This window comes from Brassica napus (assembly GCF_020379485.1).
Source record: "Brassica napus cultivar Da-Ae chromosome A2 unlocalized genomic scaffold, Da-Ae chrA02_Random_22, whole genome shotgun sequence".
In the NCBI taxonomy this organism is placed as follows: Eukaryota; Viridiplantae; Streptophyta; class Magnoliopsida; order Brassicales; family Brassicaceae; genus Brassica; species Brassica napus.
This window is the reverse complement of record NW_026013942.1, coordinates 17822-35675: the sequence shown is the minus strand read 5'-3', so window position 1 is coordinate 35675 and position 17854 is coordinate 17822. Positions and strand designations below refer to the sequence as shown.

Sequence of the window (17854 nt, the reverse complement as noted above, 5' to 3'; positions counted from 1 at the left end):
CTCGATTTCAAAGTTGTATTCTCTTTTGTTTGATAGGAACCTGAGAATCCTGAAACTTTGCAGGAAGCACACTTACAGATGGCTTGAGAATCCCACAAAGCTCTCCATGATTGATAAGGTAACTAACAACAACAATTGCTATGCAATTATGTAACACTCTCTTACTTATTTGCTTCCTTGACTTTTTTCAGCTCCTAGTTTCGTCGCCAAAGGCATTGCCTCTGAAGATTCAGTATGGTCCTGAAGATCCTAACTCAGCCAAGGTGTGGCTTGAGCGCTGGACGCTGTTGCAGGTTTGGGCTCCTGGTCCATTGGTGGGTTAAGAGCTTTGTTGCGAAATCTCAGACAAAGAAGCGAAGTTTTCAAGCAGTTGAAGCAGACAAGGGAAACTGAAGAAAGGTATCAAGAAACCACCCGGTGGTTTAAACACTGGAAGTAGCTCTAGTAGCCGTTCTACAGCTGAAAAAGAAGCCTAAGAGAAATGTGAGGAAGGCTTCCACGCTTGGTAAAGAGGTTTCAAGAACCGAGAATGATAATAAGTCTAAGCAGAACTCGAGAAAAAGTACAAGCGCTGTAAAGGAAGTGTCTTCTTCATTGGAGGTTAAGGAGGAGAAGCCTAGAGTTAGTCTCAGAAAGTCTTCAGTTTCCAATGGGCTAGAGAAACCTACTCGCAAATCTGCTGAGAAGAAGAAAGAGATTGCAGATTCAGTGCAGAAAGAATCGCCTGATTACGAGGTTTCACCTCCTGCTGTTGATACTCCTGAAGAAGAAAAGATGAAAGACAGCACTGAAACAGTTTGTAAAGAAGCTGATCTCGATAAAGATGAGAACCCATCGGTTCTGGAGCAAGATGAACTCAAAACCGAAGAGAGAAATGACAAAGCTGAAGAAGAGATTCAAGAGCCAGACGTGCAGATAAGCTCTGAGAATGGAAATGACACAAAGGCAAGCGATAGAAGAGCATCTCTGCCTGCAAAGATTGAGAATCATCATCAAGAAGAAGGGCTTACACATAGCGGGAGAAAGATCCCAAGCTACATGGCTCCAACTGCATCTGCAAAGGCAAGAGTAAGAGGAGGACAAGGGTCTCCAAGGATTGGTGGTCAAGAGAAGCTAGAGAAAAATGGAATAACTAGACGCCACTCTCTTCCTCCTGCTGCAGCCAATGGTAAGCTGAACACAATGTCCCCAAGAGCTCACAGACTTCTCATAGCTTCAGCTAAAGGATCGATGAACAGTGACAGATCTTTTTCGTCCTCCAGGGATATTGGTGGTGGTAAGAAGTTTAAAGTTTTTTTTATACACAAGCCTCTTGAAAGTTTCAAACCTCTTAAACCCATTTTGCTCAATGTTTATTTCAGATAAATCGGCGAAAGCTGAGTGGAAACGGTGAATTTCTTTTGAGGCAAATAGAGAAAGCAATGCAAAGAGTCATCCTGATCATCTTACACTGTTGAAAAAAAGAAAGCTCTGAAACCTTTTTTTATCTGTTTTAACTGTTTTGTTTCTATGTTTTTTGCGTGTGTTTACTTCGGTTTGGTGTGGTGAGTCTTTGACATGGTCCCTTTAGATTTCTCTCAGATGCTTTGTCTTCACAAACAAAAAAAAGGGTTTTAGTAAATAGTTCTTTATAATGCTTCTCTTAATCATTTACAGTTTGTTCATGAATTTCGCCTTTTTAATTGTAAAACAAGAAAAGGTAGACTGTATAATCATTAGCTAAACTGAACTTTTTATAAGCCAAACTGAAATTTGTCTGAAGTAAAACTGCACCAAAGTTTTCTAGTTCAAATCTTATGTGGCTGAGCCAAGGATAACTATATTGTAACAACAAAATTATTTCTTTAATTTTTGTTGTTAATATGTTGATCAAAGTTTCAGCTCTAATAAGAATAGATAAATTAGCAAATATTTTTTTTTTGGTCAAACAATTAACAAATTTGAACACCAAAAACTAGACAAAAATTTTCAAAATGCTTATGCCTAAACAACACCGAATCCAAGTAGTGTGAACAAAATGAATTATATTACAAACAAAACAAGTACAAATTACAACAGGAAAAAAAAAAAGAGAAAATAAATTACAACAGAAAAGTTATTACAGTGATACTATCTTACACGAGGAGATTGATTGTGAGAAGGCAAAGGAGAAGCAATTGGAGTTAAGTGCAAGAGAGGCCGATCATAACTATACCTCCTTGGAGATTTCTGCACAACAGATCCGTTACTACCTCTAGGAGAATCAATCTGGCCCTGTCTGGTTCCAGCACCATTACTACCTCTTGGAGAATCAATCTGGCCTTGTCTGGTTCCAGCACCATTACTACCTCTTGGAGAATCAATCTGGCCTTGTCTGGTTCCAGCACCATTACTACCTCTTGGAGAATCAATCTGCCCTAGTCTGGTTCCACTACCTCCAGGAGAAATAATCTGGCCTTGTCTGGCTCCAACCCCAGTACTACTACCTCTTGGAGAATCAATCTGAGCTTGCCTATTACCTCCAGGCTTGGTAGTGGTTGTTGATTCAAGCTGATCAAGTTTGGCCAAAACTTCAGACATTTTCGGTCTGAGTTTTGCATCAGGGTTTAAGCACTGCAATGCAAGACTAGCAGCTGTGTATGCTCCTTTCTGAGGATATTGACCTCCTAATCTCGTGTCCATTATTCGAAAAAGCTTTCTCTTGTCGCCAAGATACGGCGTTGCCCAGTCCACTAGACTCTGCTCCACTCCTACTTTAGATTTGTCCACTGCTCTTCGTCCTGAGAGTAGTTCCAGTAGTACCACACCGAAACTGTATACGTCACTCTTAGCTGTTAATCGACCTGCACATGAAAGTCAAGGTATAAGCCACAAAGGACATGACCGGCCCTGAGATTTTAGGGGCAGTAGGCGACTTAGTAAAGATTTCAATAAAAAAAATTATTTTTATAAATTTGGGGGCTTTTTGTTTTACAAATTTGGGAGCCTATGTCGATGTTATTTTCTTCAAAAGAATTAAGGAGGCTCTAGGCGAATGTTTCATCCGGCTTTGCCCAGAGGCCAGAACCTTACAAAGGCTAAAGCTATTGAAGCACATGCTAAAAGTTTATAAGCTAAGGCCAAAGTTTTTCTCACCTGTGGCTACATATTCAGGTGCTGCATATCCGTGAGTACCCATGACTTGTGTGGACACATGTGTCCTGTCACCAGTAGGACCTGCTTTGGCTAGACCAAAGTCTGAAAGTTTAGAGTTGAATTCCTGTGATTAAAAGATCAATAATATTAGAGGTTTTGATCAGAAATGAAGTGATAAGGTGTTGAATAGAGAGCTTGATAATCAGTGTTATTACCGCGTCTAGTAGAATGTTAGCAGCTTTAAAGTCTCTGTAAATCACTTGCGATTTAGCGTCGTGAAGAAAAGTAAGTCCTTTAGCTGCTCCTATAGCAACTTTCATCCTTATAGCCCATGTTAGTGGCTGCGCACCACCTGCAATACCAAAAGGAAAAATCATTTAACGGGGAGATAACAAAACACGGTTTAAAAGAACCAAAGATGTTGTTGACATTACGTCTAAAGAGATGATTCTCCAAGCTTCCTTTTGGCATGAACTCGTACACCAGTAACCTGTCTTCACCCTCTACGCAGTACCCAACTAGTTTGACAAGGTTTGGGTGACTAAGCTGACCAAGATAGTTCACTTCAGTCTGAAACAAAACAATGTCACAACACAATCTCATGATCAAAACAAAGATTAAGAGAGGAGAGGCAAAAGTTGCTCACCAGCTACTCCTTGTGACCTTGAAACCCTTCAGTTTTGAGCTTCTTAACGGCCACAACGATACCAGAACCGGGTTTGGAAGCGGTTAAAGTAGTTCCATCGATCCATCCTTTGAAGACGTAACCAAAACCTCCTTCACCAAGAAGACTATCAGGTCGAAAGTTTCTGGTAGCGCTCTTGAGTTCGCTAAAGGTGAAAGCTTTGAGATTTGGGGACGACAAGATCTCTCCTTCTGTTCTCGGTGTGGGTAAAGACTCTAAACTGCTGTAAGAGTTTATGCTTAAGCTTGAAGGGACAGTGGAACGGCTTGTCTTGCTAGAAACTCTTGACCCTGATGAACCTTAAATTAGAGATGGATCATTTATGAAAGGTTCCATCTTTGGACATTCCAAACAAGAAGAACAACTTTGGCACTAAAACCCAGAAGGAAAGGAAGAAACTTTATGAGCTATGGAGAAGATAAAGAAAGTTACCAGAATTAGCATGAGGACTGTGGCTGCTACTTTCCACTTTAGCTGATGAATCCAAACAATTACCCATTTTCTCAAGACAAAGCTTAACTCTTTGTTGGTTCTTTCTCTATACAATGAACAGATTCAAAAGAGTAATTGAGATCGTTATAGTGAGAGAAGAAGGAACGTGAGATTCTGAAAGAACACAGAGAAGCACAGCACACCATTCATACAAAAGTCATGGTGGTGGGGGGGTTTTTCTGTAATTACGATTCTACCCTTATGCTTTGGTCGCCGTGGTCCTTGGCTTTTATCGTTAAATGACTACTACACCCTTAGATTCTGCGAATCTATATGGTTTATGCCGTGGATTTTAAACGTCGAGAAGGGACAGTTTGGTCTAAAGCTGGCTGCGTATTTGCTTGCGTCAGCAAGTCCACGTCAGATTGTAAAGTCTTTGCTTTATTACATTTACCTTTAAGCTAAAGCAAAACTCCTAAAGATGTGCATCAAATCTAAAAATGATTTTCCATCACTGACTGATTAATTTTGGTAAAAGATTCGAATGAGTTTTCAGATAAACCTTGGGCTTAATTTAGTATATATTCAAATAGGGCACGAAAGGTTTTAATGAAAAGAGAGGTGGTTAACACGCTTTTGTGATATTTTAATTTCAAGTGTTATCTAGACTTTATTCCATGCATTGACCCAACACATTCCTCTCTATTCACATTGCGTTTTGGACCGACACATACAAGAGCTTTTTTGTCCGTATTACACCTTGACACGTGTGAATAATTGTGGAACATTTTAAAATATCCTAGAATTCTGAATGTATAAAATAACACAAATCGTAATTCAATAATAGTTTTGCTTCTTGTTGTACAAAACAAGAGACTAAATGGTTAGTTATTCAGAATAGTTTCGTTCTCATAAATTCTCAAATTAGTTTCTTTTTTCGTTTGTTAGACAGGTGTACGTGGTTGGCAACATATTACGAGTAAGGTCGAACGATATTGTAGTCCTTTTTTTGTCGGCAATTGTATAACATTAAAAGCAACTTGATATATGATATCACCAAGTGATTGGTATGAATTATATCAATCACAAGAGGTTTTAACTACGAAGCATGTGAATGGGAACACGACAGAAAGTATGTGAATAGTAAACTTTTGACTATTTGAAACTCTTCAATACTATTTATTTGTCAACCATATCATAATATATCTATTAATTATGAATAAAAGTACGTATATGTAATTTATACTATTTATGAGTGCATAGCAGTATTTATTTATTGTCATATTTTATGAGTCCAACCTTTCTTTCATTTGTCAACAATATTATCTTCTTTGCCTTGAAACAAAAGCATCTTATCACCTTTGATTTTATAACATCTGTTAGTACTACTTTACAATTATTCATATATAACTTGATGTTTACATAATTACATATCAATATGTAATATAAGTTTCTTATATTGTCCTCTGAATAGTTCTAACAAAGCTATTAGACAATAAAATTTGTGATTGTTGAAGAAAAAATACGAATCATGTCATTAGTAACACGACAAAATGTATGTGAATAGTTATCTTTTGACTATTTCAATCTCCTGCAATGGATTTTGTTTAATGTTATAATTTAATAAAAACCATAAAATAAAAAATCATTTATTATAGTATTATGATTGTTTTTATAACTAAAACTCATTTTCACACATAAGTTCAACTTAATATTTGTATTTTATAATCATGGTGCACATATGAATTGTTATAAACTTTATATTAAGGATTAGAGAAAATACTATACATAAATATTCAAACTGAATATAATCCAAAAAAAAAAAAGTAAAAAGGAAAAATTTTGAAGTAAAAATTACTATTAAATAAAATTTTACAATTCTCTCTGGCCACGTTTTTTTTTAAAAAAGGAAAAATTCTTAATGGAAAAGGAGAAGTTATTTTCACATAATAGAAGTTAATTTATTGATACAGTATCAATCTATTTTTAATTGATACATATCACAATCATATCAAGTGAAATATTTGAAGTTAATTTTAGTTTATATTTTTAACACAAAATTATTAAAAATTAAAGTTAGTTAATTATAAGAAAAATAAGATTACTTTTACGTTTTTATTTTATTTAGACTTTTAAAAAGGAAATTAATTATTTTATTTTTTTTAGATTTTTATACAACTATTTTATTTTTAGTAGAAAAATTATGTTTAATTATTTATATATTTTGTCCTATACATACAAACACATATTTATCATATTCACACATACTCATGTACGACAATAACATCAAAATAAAAAATTATGCTAGCATAATAAGATGTAATAAGGATAATAAAAAGTTGAGTTGTATCAAGAAATTAAAAGAAAATACTTAGAAAATACTTTTCATGTAAATAATATTGTGTTATGTAAAAATATGTGTAAGCTATTTTTTGTTTAAAAATATAGATGTAAAATATTTGTAGCTATTTTTTGTTATAATTTTATAACATACAATTATCTATTAAAAAGGAAAGATATTTACTTATAAGAAAATAATAAGAGTACTTTTACAAAAAAAAATTAATTATGCTTTTAAAAGTAATATTATTTATTTTAAATTTAGTTTTTCTTCATGTTTTTATTAAATAATTTATTGTACTTATAGGGTTTTACAATTCATTTTTGTTTAACATTTTTTTCTTAAAATTTAATGTTTATCTTTTATAATTCTCTATCTTTACTATCTTGTAAAACAAACATTATAACAAAAAATAATAATAACAATAATAATAATAATAGTAATAATAATAATAAGACTATTAAATAATATTTATAATTAAACTTTAAGAAAAATCGTTTTTATTATTTTAGTATATATATTTTTGATTATGATATAGTTTAACACATATCACATTTCTATATATATAACTACCATGTGTCACAATCATATTAATTAACAACTTTAAAGAACCAAACTCAATATAATATTTTACAATTATATTTTTTTTAAAAATTTAGAAAATAAAAATTATATTAAATAAATTTTTCATATCTATTCTAGGATTTTGAAAAAAAAAAATTTCTAAAAACATTACTACTAAATATTTTTCATAAATCGTTTTTACTATTAAATAATTTTTAAAAGTAGATTTTTCAAAATTCGTTTTTATTATCTTATTATATATATATTTTAATCATTATATATTTAAACATATGTCACAATATTAGAAACAAATTATTATCAAATAATCTTTTGAAATAATCTTTTTATTAGGATTAAAAAAAGGAAAATTACTATCTATTCTATTATTTGCGAAGTAAATTTTTGGATTCGAGCTCTCACGTTAAAAGTTAGAGTGGTTAATACTGTTTATACCTTTAATGAATAAAATTCATAACTAAATTAAAAAATAAAAACGAAATTTTAATTGATTTGATTACATATTGATTAATATTAATAATAGTAAGAATTATCCAAAATATGAAAATATAATTTAAGAAAGTGATAATTTATGTATATATTGTATTGTTCTCTGAAAAAGTCTTTTAGTAAAAAATTAAAAACATAAATTATATAACAAAATATTAATCAAATAAAATTCTTAATTATATAAAATAAAATATTGAATCATCCAAAATCTAAAATATAATTAAAAAGATAATTTCTCTATATATATATTGTATTGTTATCTGAAAAAGTATTTTAGTAAAACTTTTAAAACATAAATTATATAATTAAATATTAATCAAATAAAATAAATTTTTGGAATCAAGCTTTCACGTTCAAAGTTAGAGTGGTTAATATCGTTTATACCTTTAATGAATAAAATGTATAAATAAATTAAAAAAATAAAAACAAAAACAAAATTTTAATTGATTTGATTAGATAATTTATTAATATTAATAATAGTAAGAATTATCCAAATCTGAAAATATAATTTAAAAAAGAGATAATTTATGTATATATTGTATTATTATTTGAAAAAAAATCTTTTAGTAAAAAGTTAAAAACATAAGTCATACAACTAAATATTAATTAAATAAAATTATTTATTATATAACTAAAAATAGAATATTGAATTATCCGAAATCTAAAAATATAATTAAAAAAAAGAAGATAATTTATACATATATACTGTATTATTATCTGAAAAAATATATTAGTAAAACGTTAAAATCATAAATTATATAACTAAATATTAATCAAATAAAAGTTTTTAATTATATAATTAAAAATATAATATTGAGTTATTTTAAGATTTATTTTAGTAATGAATATAGTGTACAAAGAACTTTTTAAAAATTTATGAAAATGTTTAAGCCCGCATCACGGGCAAAATACCTAGTTAAATAATATATATAATAAAAATTTTAATGAAATTCGGTTTTGTTAATATCTTAGTATATATATTTTTAATTATGAGATTGATTATCACATGTCACAATCTTAAATATATAATTATTATGTGTCGCGATCATGTTAATTAACAACTTTGAAGAACCAAACTTTATATAATAAAATATATATATTCAGCCACATTATTGATGTGTTGTTATCATATTTTAAGCTTTCAACCATACTTTATTTGTCAACCATATATCATATCTTCCTTTACGTAAAAGTATATCTTATCACCTTTGTTTTGATAAACATTATTCAATATTTTATAAACATTCATAAAATATTTATGTATCAATATCATCAACCATTGTCTCATTTCTCCCATGAAAATTTCTGTTACAACTCGTAGAAAATTTGATATATGAAAAATCAAAATATCAAATGGCCCCCAATGATTGTAACCCACTCTGGTCAACAAAGCAGCCAGCCACCGAAACTTCCTAACATGTTGTAAACTTTCGAGGCAACGTGTGGTTATAATAGCAAACAAACGGTGTGTAGTTTCCCTTTCAACCTCAGACACGGAGACCATTTCGCAAGCTGAACCCCAAAAGTGTTTTACGCGTCATCTTACCCAATCAGAAGCGTAAAGCGAGATCACCAGTCCAGTGTCTAACCTCCACGTGGAGCATCGACGTCTATTTTCGCGCCTTTTGTAACAAATAATAAAAAATTCGTCCAAAACAAACATCTCGGTCGCCGGAGGAATAATCGGCGGTGCGGAGGCGTTTCCCTGAGGGTGATGGAGGCGAATGGATCTGGATTCCGGCGAATTCTGCTGCTGGCGCTGTGCATCTCCGGAATCTGGTCCGCCTACATCTACCAAGGCGTTCTTCAGGAAACTCTGTAAGTGGAATCCCTCTCTCTTCACATCGGATCCGATTCTCGTCAGCTTCATTGTTTCCAATCGTCATTTGATCGGTGCTACGAGCGTGATGTAGCCTAGTGCAACGATTCTCGTATAGATATAGCTCATGCAGTAGGTTGTTCTTAATCTGTATGCATATGCAATTGTATTCGAAATCTTTGTTTGGAGTTTCTAGAGACGTATTATTAGCTGCAGAAACGTCTAGTTTTCCGTGGAGAATGTGAAAGCTCCGGTGGCTACGCGTGTGGAAATCTGGTGTGGTGCGGATTCGAACTCGGTCTCCTGGGATCCACGGAACGCTTTGACCACCCGATTACAGACGCGTGGTTAAAGATTTAATTAAAAGGAGGAGTTAGCTTAATCGCTAAAACTCCTGAATTAACTTATAAGAGTCTAAAGAGGTCACATGTTCAGGTCTCGTTGGGAGGGATTGTTTTTTTAATCAGATGAGAGTTAATTTAACATTGTCTGAGTTCACCATAAGAGATGTACGCGCCTACGAACCTAGAACCTCCTAGTCATTCAAAAATAATAATAATAATCATCGTCTGAAACCTGTGGTTGGAAGTTATAGAGACATAGCGACATCAAACTTGTTATTGGTCCATGGACTAAAATAAAATTCGTTTACTGATTAGGTCCACGAAGAGATTTGGTCCAGATGAGAAGAGGTTCGAGCACCTTGCATTCTTGAACTTGGCGCAAAGTGTAGTCTGCTTGGTCTGGTCTTTTATTAGTGAGCATTTTGTCCAATCCCATCTCTATCTCATTTATCATGGAATACAGACAAATGGAACTGAAATTTAAATCTGATTTTTGGTCCAGTGATTAAGCTTTGGTCAAACACTGGTAACGGTGGTGCACCATGGTGGACGTATTGGAGTGCCGGCATTACTAATACCATTGGTCCTGCCATGGGGATTGAAGCTTTGAAGTACATCAGTTATCCAGCTCAGGTATCTTTTATCCTTCAGATTATGGATTTTAACTACTTAGGGTAAGCGTTGGGTTAAGTTATGATCTTGTTTCGTGCAGGTCTTAGCAAAATCTTCAAAAATGATTCCAGGTAAGGTATCTCTATCTATAGTTTTCAAATGTAAACCATTGTTATCTCGAAATGATTAGTATGAAACTCTTTTACCATGATGCAGTTATGCTGATGGGAACTTTGGTTTATGGAATAAGATACACTTTCCCTGAATACATTTGCACCTTTCTTGTCGCGGGAGGAGTAGCTGTGTTTGCTCTTCTTAAGGTATGCAAATTATCTCATCCAAAAGCTTTGATCACAGCATATTTGTAAGCTTATGATATATTTTGTTTCTTTTCAGACAAGCTCTAAGACAATCAGCAAGCTAGCTCATCCAAATGCACCCTTAGGCTACGCACTTTGCTTCTTAAACCTCGCCTTTGACGGATTCACAAACGCCACCCAAGACTCCATTGCCTCAAGGTACCCGAAAACAGAAGCTTGGGACATAATGCTGGGGATGAATCTATGGGGGACAATATACAACATGGTCTACATGTTTGGGTTACCACAAGGGATGGGATTCGAAGCATATCAGTTCTGTAAGCAACACCCTGAAGCGGCATGGGACATTCTGAAATACTGTCTATGCGGTGCGGTGGGACAAAACTTCATATTTATGACGATAAGTAACTTCGGGTCACTAGCTAACACGACCATAACGACGACAAGGAAGTTCGTTAGCATCGTTGTGTCGTCGGTGATGAGCGGGAATCCATTGTCGCTGAAGCAATGGGGATGTGTTTCGATGGTGTTTGGTGGTTTGTCTTATCAGATTTTCCTTAAATGGAGCAAGTCGAAAAGAGTGGAGAAGAAGAAGCAAAAGAGTTGAACAAAAGAGCGAAAACACACAATGTGTATGGGCTCTGTTACCTTTTCTCATATCTCTAAACTGAGTTTTTAGATTTTTTTTTTCCTTTTAGCTGTTTATGTTTAACCAACCGAAACAGTCTCAAACCAGATTAGTCAACTGTAAAACTAGTGATTAGCAGAGAGGTAATAGTAATGATGATTCAAATATGACTTAACTTTTGCGATCCAAATATATGACTTAAATTCTTGGTCGGTTCGACTAGTATGGTTGTCTTGAAAACATTGATTACAAACTGAAAACCGGTTTAGAAGAGGACTAATAAATAAGAGCGGTTGAAAGTTTTCAAACTAAAAAAGGTAGAAAGTGATGATTACGTTTTGTCTTCCACTAACTAACATACTTAACTCTTGCCATTTTAAAGAGAAGCAGATCCAGATTCAACTAAGAACCCTCTTCATTTTGAAGCTTTGTTTCTGCAACTACATGCAGCCACGGAAGGAGGAGAAGAACATGAAAGCATAGCAGGTAAGTTTATAAAAACAATAATAAAAGATAGTATATGTCACACCAAAATCAAATCATTTCCACCCATATAATCATCTCTTTACAAATCATATGAATCTTCTGAGAAGGAAACAAAGGGGAAACAAAAAATATATTTTTCTGTTTTTCTTCTTCTCACATCTATGAGAACTTCTCACACCTATGAGAAGTTACACTACAGAAAGAAAATGAATTGAAAGCAAAGTTTTTTTTTTCTTCTTCTCCAAAACCTTATGCTAGTCTTGGCTTATCTTTTCTTATTCTTCTTCTGTCTGTTTTTTTTCTAATCATTACTGTATATAGAAAGGCGACATGCCTCTCTGAAGTTGTTACTATATAGGTTTCTTCTGTACAGAGAATCAAGAACACAACAAATTAAGAATTCATGGGGGAGGCAAAGACCCAGATTATGTATCTGGGTTTGACCCTAAAAGAGGGGGAGATGAAACCAAAGAATCTTTCTTTTTTCTTAGACACACGAACTATAAACTGAAGAAACACTCATACTTGAAGCCTTTTTTAAGTATGAGAAGAAACTCTCTGAATGAGTTGAATGCTGAGTATCTGAGAGAGAAACTCAGTTTCTGAGATTGGTCTAGACTTAGAAATGTTACCTTTAACATTCAATGGAGTCTAGACCACTGAGGGGGAAAAATGCAGATCATGGCACGCCCGCTTCACTAAAACTTTTTCAGGCCGATATGGCTGCAAAACCTATGAAGAAATTTCTAAGCAAAAAGAGAAGAAATGCATGTTATGTCCAACTCCATGAGGACACAACTGCGGTTTTAGGTTCGTTTTTTTTTTCTGGTTGGGTTGGTTTGGTTTACAAACTATCAAGAAGGACTCTTTTGCAAGGAGGTGGTTGTGAAGGATTAGCACTCGGACATGGATATGGGGACTCCACACCCAGTGTTTTTAGAAGAAAGCTCCTCTCCTGCAGTGACACAGATCAGTCAGTTCCATTCCTATAAAACTATACCAATTCAAATGATTCGGTGCAAGCTTACTTACACTTTCAGAGAATTGAGGGCTTGGGATGCCTGCTGCTAGAGATCTGAACAGTGGAGTGACTTGAACAGGCGAGTTAAACTCTTCTTCACCAGACATGGGCACAATCTCATTACAGTTCTTTAGGATATCATCATGACAAGTTGAGAGTAAACCCACTTGTTCCACAGTTGCATCAGACACAATCCCTTGATCCTGTAGTACCTCCACGACACTTTGCTTCTGAGATATTGTCTGAGTATCAGAAGACATTGGTTGCTGTTGGGTCTTATCACCAGAAGGGTGCGGCATTACAGTTGATCCTGAGCTATTCTCAGAGCTTGCTGGTGAATCATGGAGATCAGGTTGCCTATAAGATACTTGACTAGCTTCATTACTACTCCTCAAATCTTCAACAAGATCCTTGAACTCCTCCTCAAGCTGGAAATCCATCTCCGGAAGTCCATAACGGAATATATCATTCTCTTTGCTTTTATTCAAGAAATCCTGCAGGACCTGCACATTAGTAGCACCAACAACAACATTTTTGTTAAACAGCCTCTTGAAAAGTGTTTCCTAATCATTGCAAAACCGCATAGTTAGTTACCTTCCATGCATTCTCCATGCTTTGTTCAGTGTTGTCTGAGTTTACTTTATGCGCCAATGAACTGAGAAGCTCAGCTTGTTGCATCAAGTTTGTTACCTTTGGATCATCCTTCTTAAGAAACACTTCTTGGTTACCTATATACCCAGAAACACACAATTAACTTACTATGCTGCATCTTTACTAATGCTCTCATTACAGGATAAGCAACAACAACATAAAGAATAGATTTGGGCAGAGTTGTTTACCGTCATTTTCTTTCACATTGTCTGTTTGATTCTGCTCCTCCGTGCTACCAACACTTGTGGCATTGTGGGGTAGTACCGAAAATGGAGGTCTTACTTGCTGATTCACACTTGAATGAACCTTTATATGTGATCTATCCCCATAGTTAGTGATCTCTTTAAGGTCTGGAATGTGACTTCTCCTGAAATATAGAGCATAGTCAATCCACAATTCAAAGCTTGCTTTCTTCTATGAATCCAAAAGAGAAAACCCAAAACAAGTTTCTCACCTGGTTTTCTTAGCAATAGGAGATTCACTTTCGACTTTGCAGGGTGCAGTAACACCATCTGGGAACAGGACTCTCTTGTTGTTTGAGTTCACAGAACAAGCAATACTATTCTCTTTAGCCATGGCTTCATACTTAGCTCTCTTCTTGCACAGTGTTGTGAACCTGTTCTTCACTGCATTATCAGTTCTACACAACAAACAAGAGAAGAACATTTTACCATCTATACTTTCATTTTCATAACTTGATTCATAAAAAGCTTTTCTTTATGTTCTCTAATAGATATATACCTGCCTGAGACCACTTTTGCAATCTCAGTCCATCTGTTCCCAAACAGTCTCTGTGCCTAAAAAACCAAAACACAGAAAGATCAGACACAAACTCTTATGGGATTAAAAGAAAGATGTCTTGTCTAACCTCACACAAAAGAGTATCTTCTTCAGGAGTCCAACCACCTCTCTTGAAATCAGAGTTTAAGTATGTATACCATCTGCAAAACCAAAACCCCATGATCCGATTTAAAAAAAAAAAAAAACACCAGAAACAATCATCTTGATCAGAGTTTTAAACCAGACCTTCTTCTACACTGCCTTGTGCTCTTATCAGTAAACTTAGATGCAATGATCGCCCAACTGAGAAACCAATCAACACAACAACAACATCAGAATCAATAAAACAGAAAACTTTGTCCGAGAAACTGTAAGAAAGAAAAGAGACTAACTTTTGAGTTCCATTTAAAGTGATTTGCTGTCTGAGAATATCATCCTCCTGCAAAACTCAAAGCAAAACCCATCTCAGAGACTAGACAGAGCAATGAAACAGAGATTCATTATTATTTATATAGAGAATAGAGAATAGAGAGAGAGAGAGAAAGGGGAAGAGACCTGTTGAGACCAGGTAACAAAATGACGCTCCTTCTTTTTGGAATCATCTTCTTCGTTAATAACGATCTTATTCTTCTTCTTCGTTGTCTCTTCCATTGTAATATATTTTTCTCTCTCTGACGCTCTCCCTCTGTTAATATTCTTTGTCTATTCTTGGACGCTCCTTCTCCCTTTATTATAAAACCCACAGCGACGAGACGACCCCTCCCAACTTTTTTTCTTATCTGGAAAAATAAAAATCCAAACTTTTTTTCCAGGAAAAACAAAAAACAAATACTAATAATAATCAAAAAAATCACTTTAGAAAGGGACTACTTATATATTCATCACTCGTGCTTTTAAAACCCTCACAGAATCGTCTTGATTCGTAAGTTTTTTTTCTTTTCACAACGGTTGAGTTTCAAACAAAAAAAAACGAAAAGGGTTGTTTTTTTAGAAAGAGAGAAAATAACAAAAGTTGAGATTTTTTTCCTAAAATTGAAATATAAAAGAATCACCTTTTGGTTCTTTGGTTATCAGTCAGGATTCATGAATCATGAGCATTGGTTTCCTTTAGTAACCTTCACTGTTATTTGGAAACAAATGAAAATTTGATCTCTTTCTCTCCGTCACATGACTCTTCTTTTTGAACTCTCATCTCTCTCTTTCTCTCTCTCTGTAGATTATATTTTCAATGATTTTGGGAATTTAATGAAAATAAATAAAATTATTAAAAATAAAATAAAGGGGCAACGTCTATGGATGGGGGGGGCTAGTGCGCGGGTATGAAAGGAAGTTTGAAAAATAACGCTGAAATCCATGTGTCTCCTCCACCCATTCATGTTTTTATTTATTTTTAACGACTTTATTTTTCTTTTTTCTTTTTTTTGGTAAAAATGTAAAGACTTTTTTTTAATAAAATAAAAAATAAAAATAAACTTTATTTTTCTTTTATTTCGATTTTTTTTCTTTGTAATTACCACATCCATAAAAATACAAGAGAGTCTGATACATTCAAAACTTGCCTTAAGTTACACACAACGGAACGTGGTGATTTCATTGTCTATAGTAGTGTGTGGGGGAATATGATTACTTTTATGGTTCTCTAATTTTTTTAATTACAAAAAGAATATTTCAAAGTGTTTGCATTTGAATAGTGCACATGGTTTGATTCGTGATCTTCAAGCGATAAATTAGTGTCTAGAATACTGTTTTCATTTTTTTTTACTCTTATTTTCTACTTAATTGTGTTTAATCTTTTGGTGATACAAGTATTTAGTTTGAAATATAAACTGATGATAACACTTGTTTGACATAGTGCAAGAAAAAATTTGGCTTGATTTGATACAATTCTAGTATGAGTTGAATTTAAACTTTTAATATTTAAATGTTAAGATTAAAATTATGTTCGAGAGAGGTGTATTCTTCAGGCTCAATGTTTTTTTCTCTCTCGTTTCTTTCTATCGAATAATCGTTTGGAAAGATGCTTTTTCTGGTCTCTGGTGTCTTGTCGGACCATGATAAGGCTTCATCTTTCCCTCCTCATTTGTCTCTTCTTTTTTTGATATCGAACATAAATAGTTGTGGTTTGTAGGATTTAGCGGCAGTGTGTCTTTTTCTTTTTGAACTTCAGATAAATTTTCTAACGCCATGGATCTATAGGAGAGTGTCGTCGCTGCTTGAGGACGGTGGTGAGGTTTCCAGAGACTCCGCAAGTCAGTCATCAAGGTTAGGTGCTTGGACTGAATGTTGTGAGGTGGTTTCGACGACGATATAACTCTTTGGGGAGACGGTTACCAATTCTACTCTCCCTCTCTGAATTGTAGCTCCTCTTGACTGGATTGAAATGGAGATGTGTGTGGGCTTCAGGATTTGATCGACAGCGAAATGCTTGTAGTATACAGAGCTAGATTTTTGAGAGTTGGTTCTTTGTTGGTGTCAGTGTTTGAGAACGCGAGACTACTCTGTGGGGATGTGGCTTATCAGTTATCACTAATAGTTTACCGTGCACAAATCGAAGGGCTGGTCATGACATCGCGACTTAGAGAAGTCACGGAAACATTTGATTTGGTCGCTGCTAGTGTTCGTTGGAGTTGAAGCTTTGGCTTCTACAGTCCATTGGACCATATGGACTACTATGTAAAAACTGTTATGAACTTATGATCCTCTTTATTAGAGTTGATTAATATTAATGAAATATATATTTTTTAAAGAAGATTAAACTTGTGTTTATTTCATGATTCTCTTAGATGGTGATTTGGTTTGGGTTTTGTTTTTGTTTTCTAAAAGAAGATTTAAAAAATACGAAATTACTTCTAACCGAATGTCCTAAGATTTGTGAGGCAATATTGAACAATTATTTTTTAACAAAAAAAATTGAACAATTATTGCAAGGAGATTGACCATGTTGTTCTTGTTGTTTTGTTAAAAGAGTATAGAACGGTGAACCAAAAAAAGAAGAAGAAAAAGCAGTGAGTAGAGGACAATTTTACGTGACACAACTAGCAACCGTTGGTTTTGGCTTTCAAATTCTTTGTAAGACTTAATTAAATTTGTTTCCTCTAGCTGTAACTTAAAAAAAAAAGATCATGCAAAAGAGCTGCTTCAATTCAATTAACCGAACTTAAACCCTCCTTTTTGGTAATTATTACTTGGACTTGGAGCATCTCCAATGTATTACTTCATTTTTTTTACTTTAAAATGGTGTAACACTAAAATAGAATTGGGGTTTACTCTAATGTATTACTTCATTTTTACTGTAAAAAATATTTCAAAATAATTATATTTTTGTTTAATTAATAATTGTTAGTAATATCTTATACTTATAAAAAATTATCAATCAACCCCAACTAATTTATGTTTACAAAACTTCCATAAAATATAATTTATTTAAATTAAACATTTATTATTAAAAAGTACAATAATCATAAATATATATAAGATAGCATATTTTGGTTCAATAATGAACATGTCAACTAATACATTTTATAATGAATAATGAGTTTTTTTTTATCTT

At 33.7% G+C, this 17854-nt stretch overlaps 3 protein-coding genes and 1 pseudogene across 3 annotated transcripts; 2 read left to right on the top strand and 2 right to left on the bottom strand.

The window, feature by feature from the left end:
- The first annotated feature begins 39 nt into the window (after positions 1–39).
- Positions 40–1636, top strand: LOC125593994 (annotated as a pseudogene).
- Positions 1637–2004: 368 nt separating this feature from the next.
- On the bottom strand, positions 2005–4470 carry LOC106396471 (probable serine/threonine-protein kinase PBL3). Its single transcript, XM_013836871.3, is given in 6 exon segments — positions 2005–2822; positions 3115–3238; positions 3330–3466; positions 3549–3684; positions 3761–4098; positions 4232–4470. Coding segments are annotated over 6 exon segments (1515 nt in total). The 5' UTR covers positions 4299–4470; the 3' UTR covers positions 2005–2109.
- A 4521-nt stretch (positions 4471–8991) lies between these two features.
- LOC125593995 (UDP-galactose/UDP-glucose transporter 1) lies at positions 8992–11533 on the top strand. The gene is made up of 6 exons (XM_048770330.1): positions 8992–9461; positions 10122–10219; positions 10309–10439; positions 10519–10549; positions 10635–10738; positions 10815–11533. The coding sequence occupies exons 1-6, from the start codon at positions 9358–9360 to the stop codon at positions 11343–11345; spliced, it is 999 nt and encodes a 332-aa protein (XP_048626287.1). The 5' UTR covers positions 8992–9357; the 3' UTR covers positions 11346–11533.
- A 354-nt stretch (positions 11534–11887) lies between these two features.
- On the bottom strand, positions 11888–15523 carry LOC106396492 (transcription factor MYB88). Its single transcript, XM_013836896.3, has 11 exons — positions 15357–15523; positions 14860–15083; positions 14697–14743; positions 14551–14607; positions 14393–14465; positions 14266–14321; positions 13979–14164; positions 13713–13891; positions 13468–13601; positions 12885–13376; positions 11888–12807 (listed from the first exon to the last, which is right to left on the bottom strand). The coding sequence occupies exons 2-11, from the start codon at positions 14953–14955 to the stop codon at positions 12697–12699; spliced, it is 1431 nt and encodes a 476-aa protein (XP_013692350.1). The 5' UTR covers positions 14956–15083; positions 15357–15523; the 3' UTR covers positions 11888–12696.
- Positions 15524–17854: the final 2331 nt, after the last annotated feature.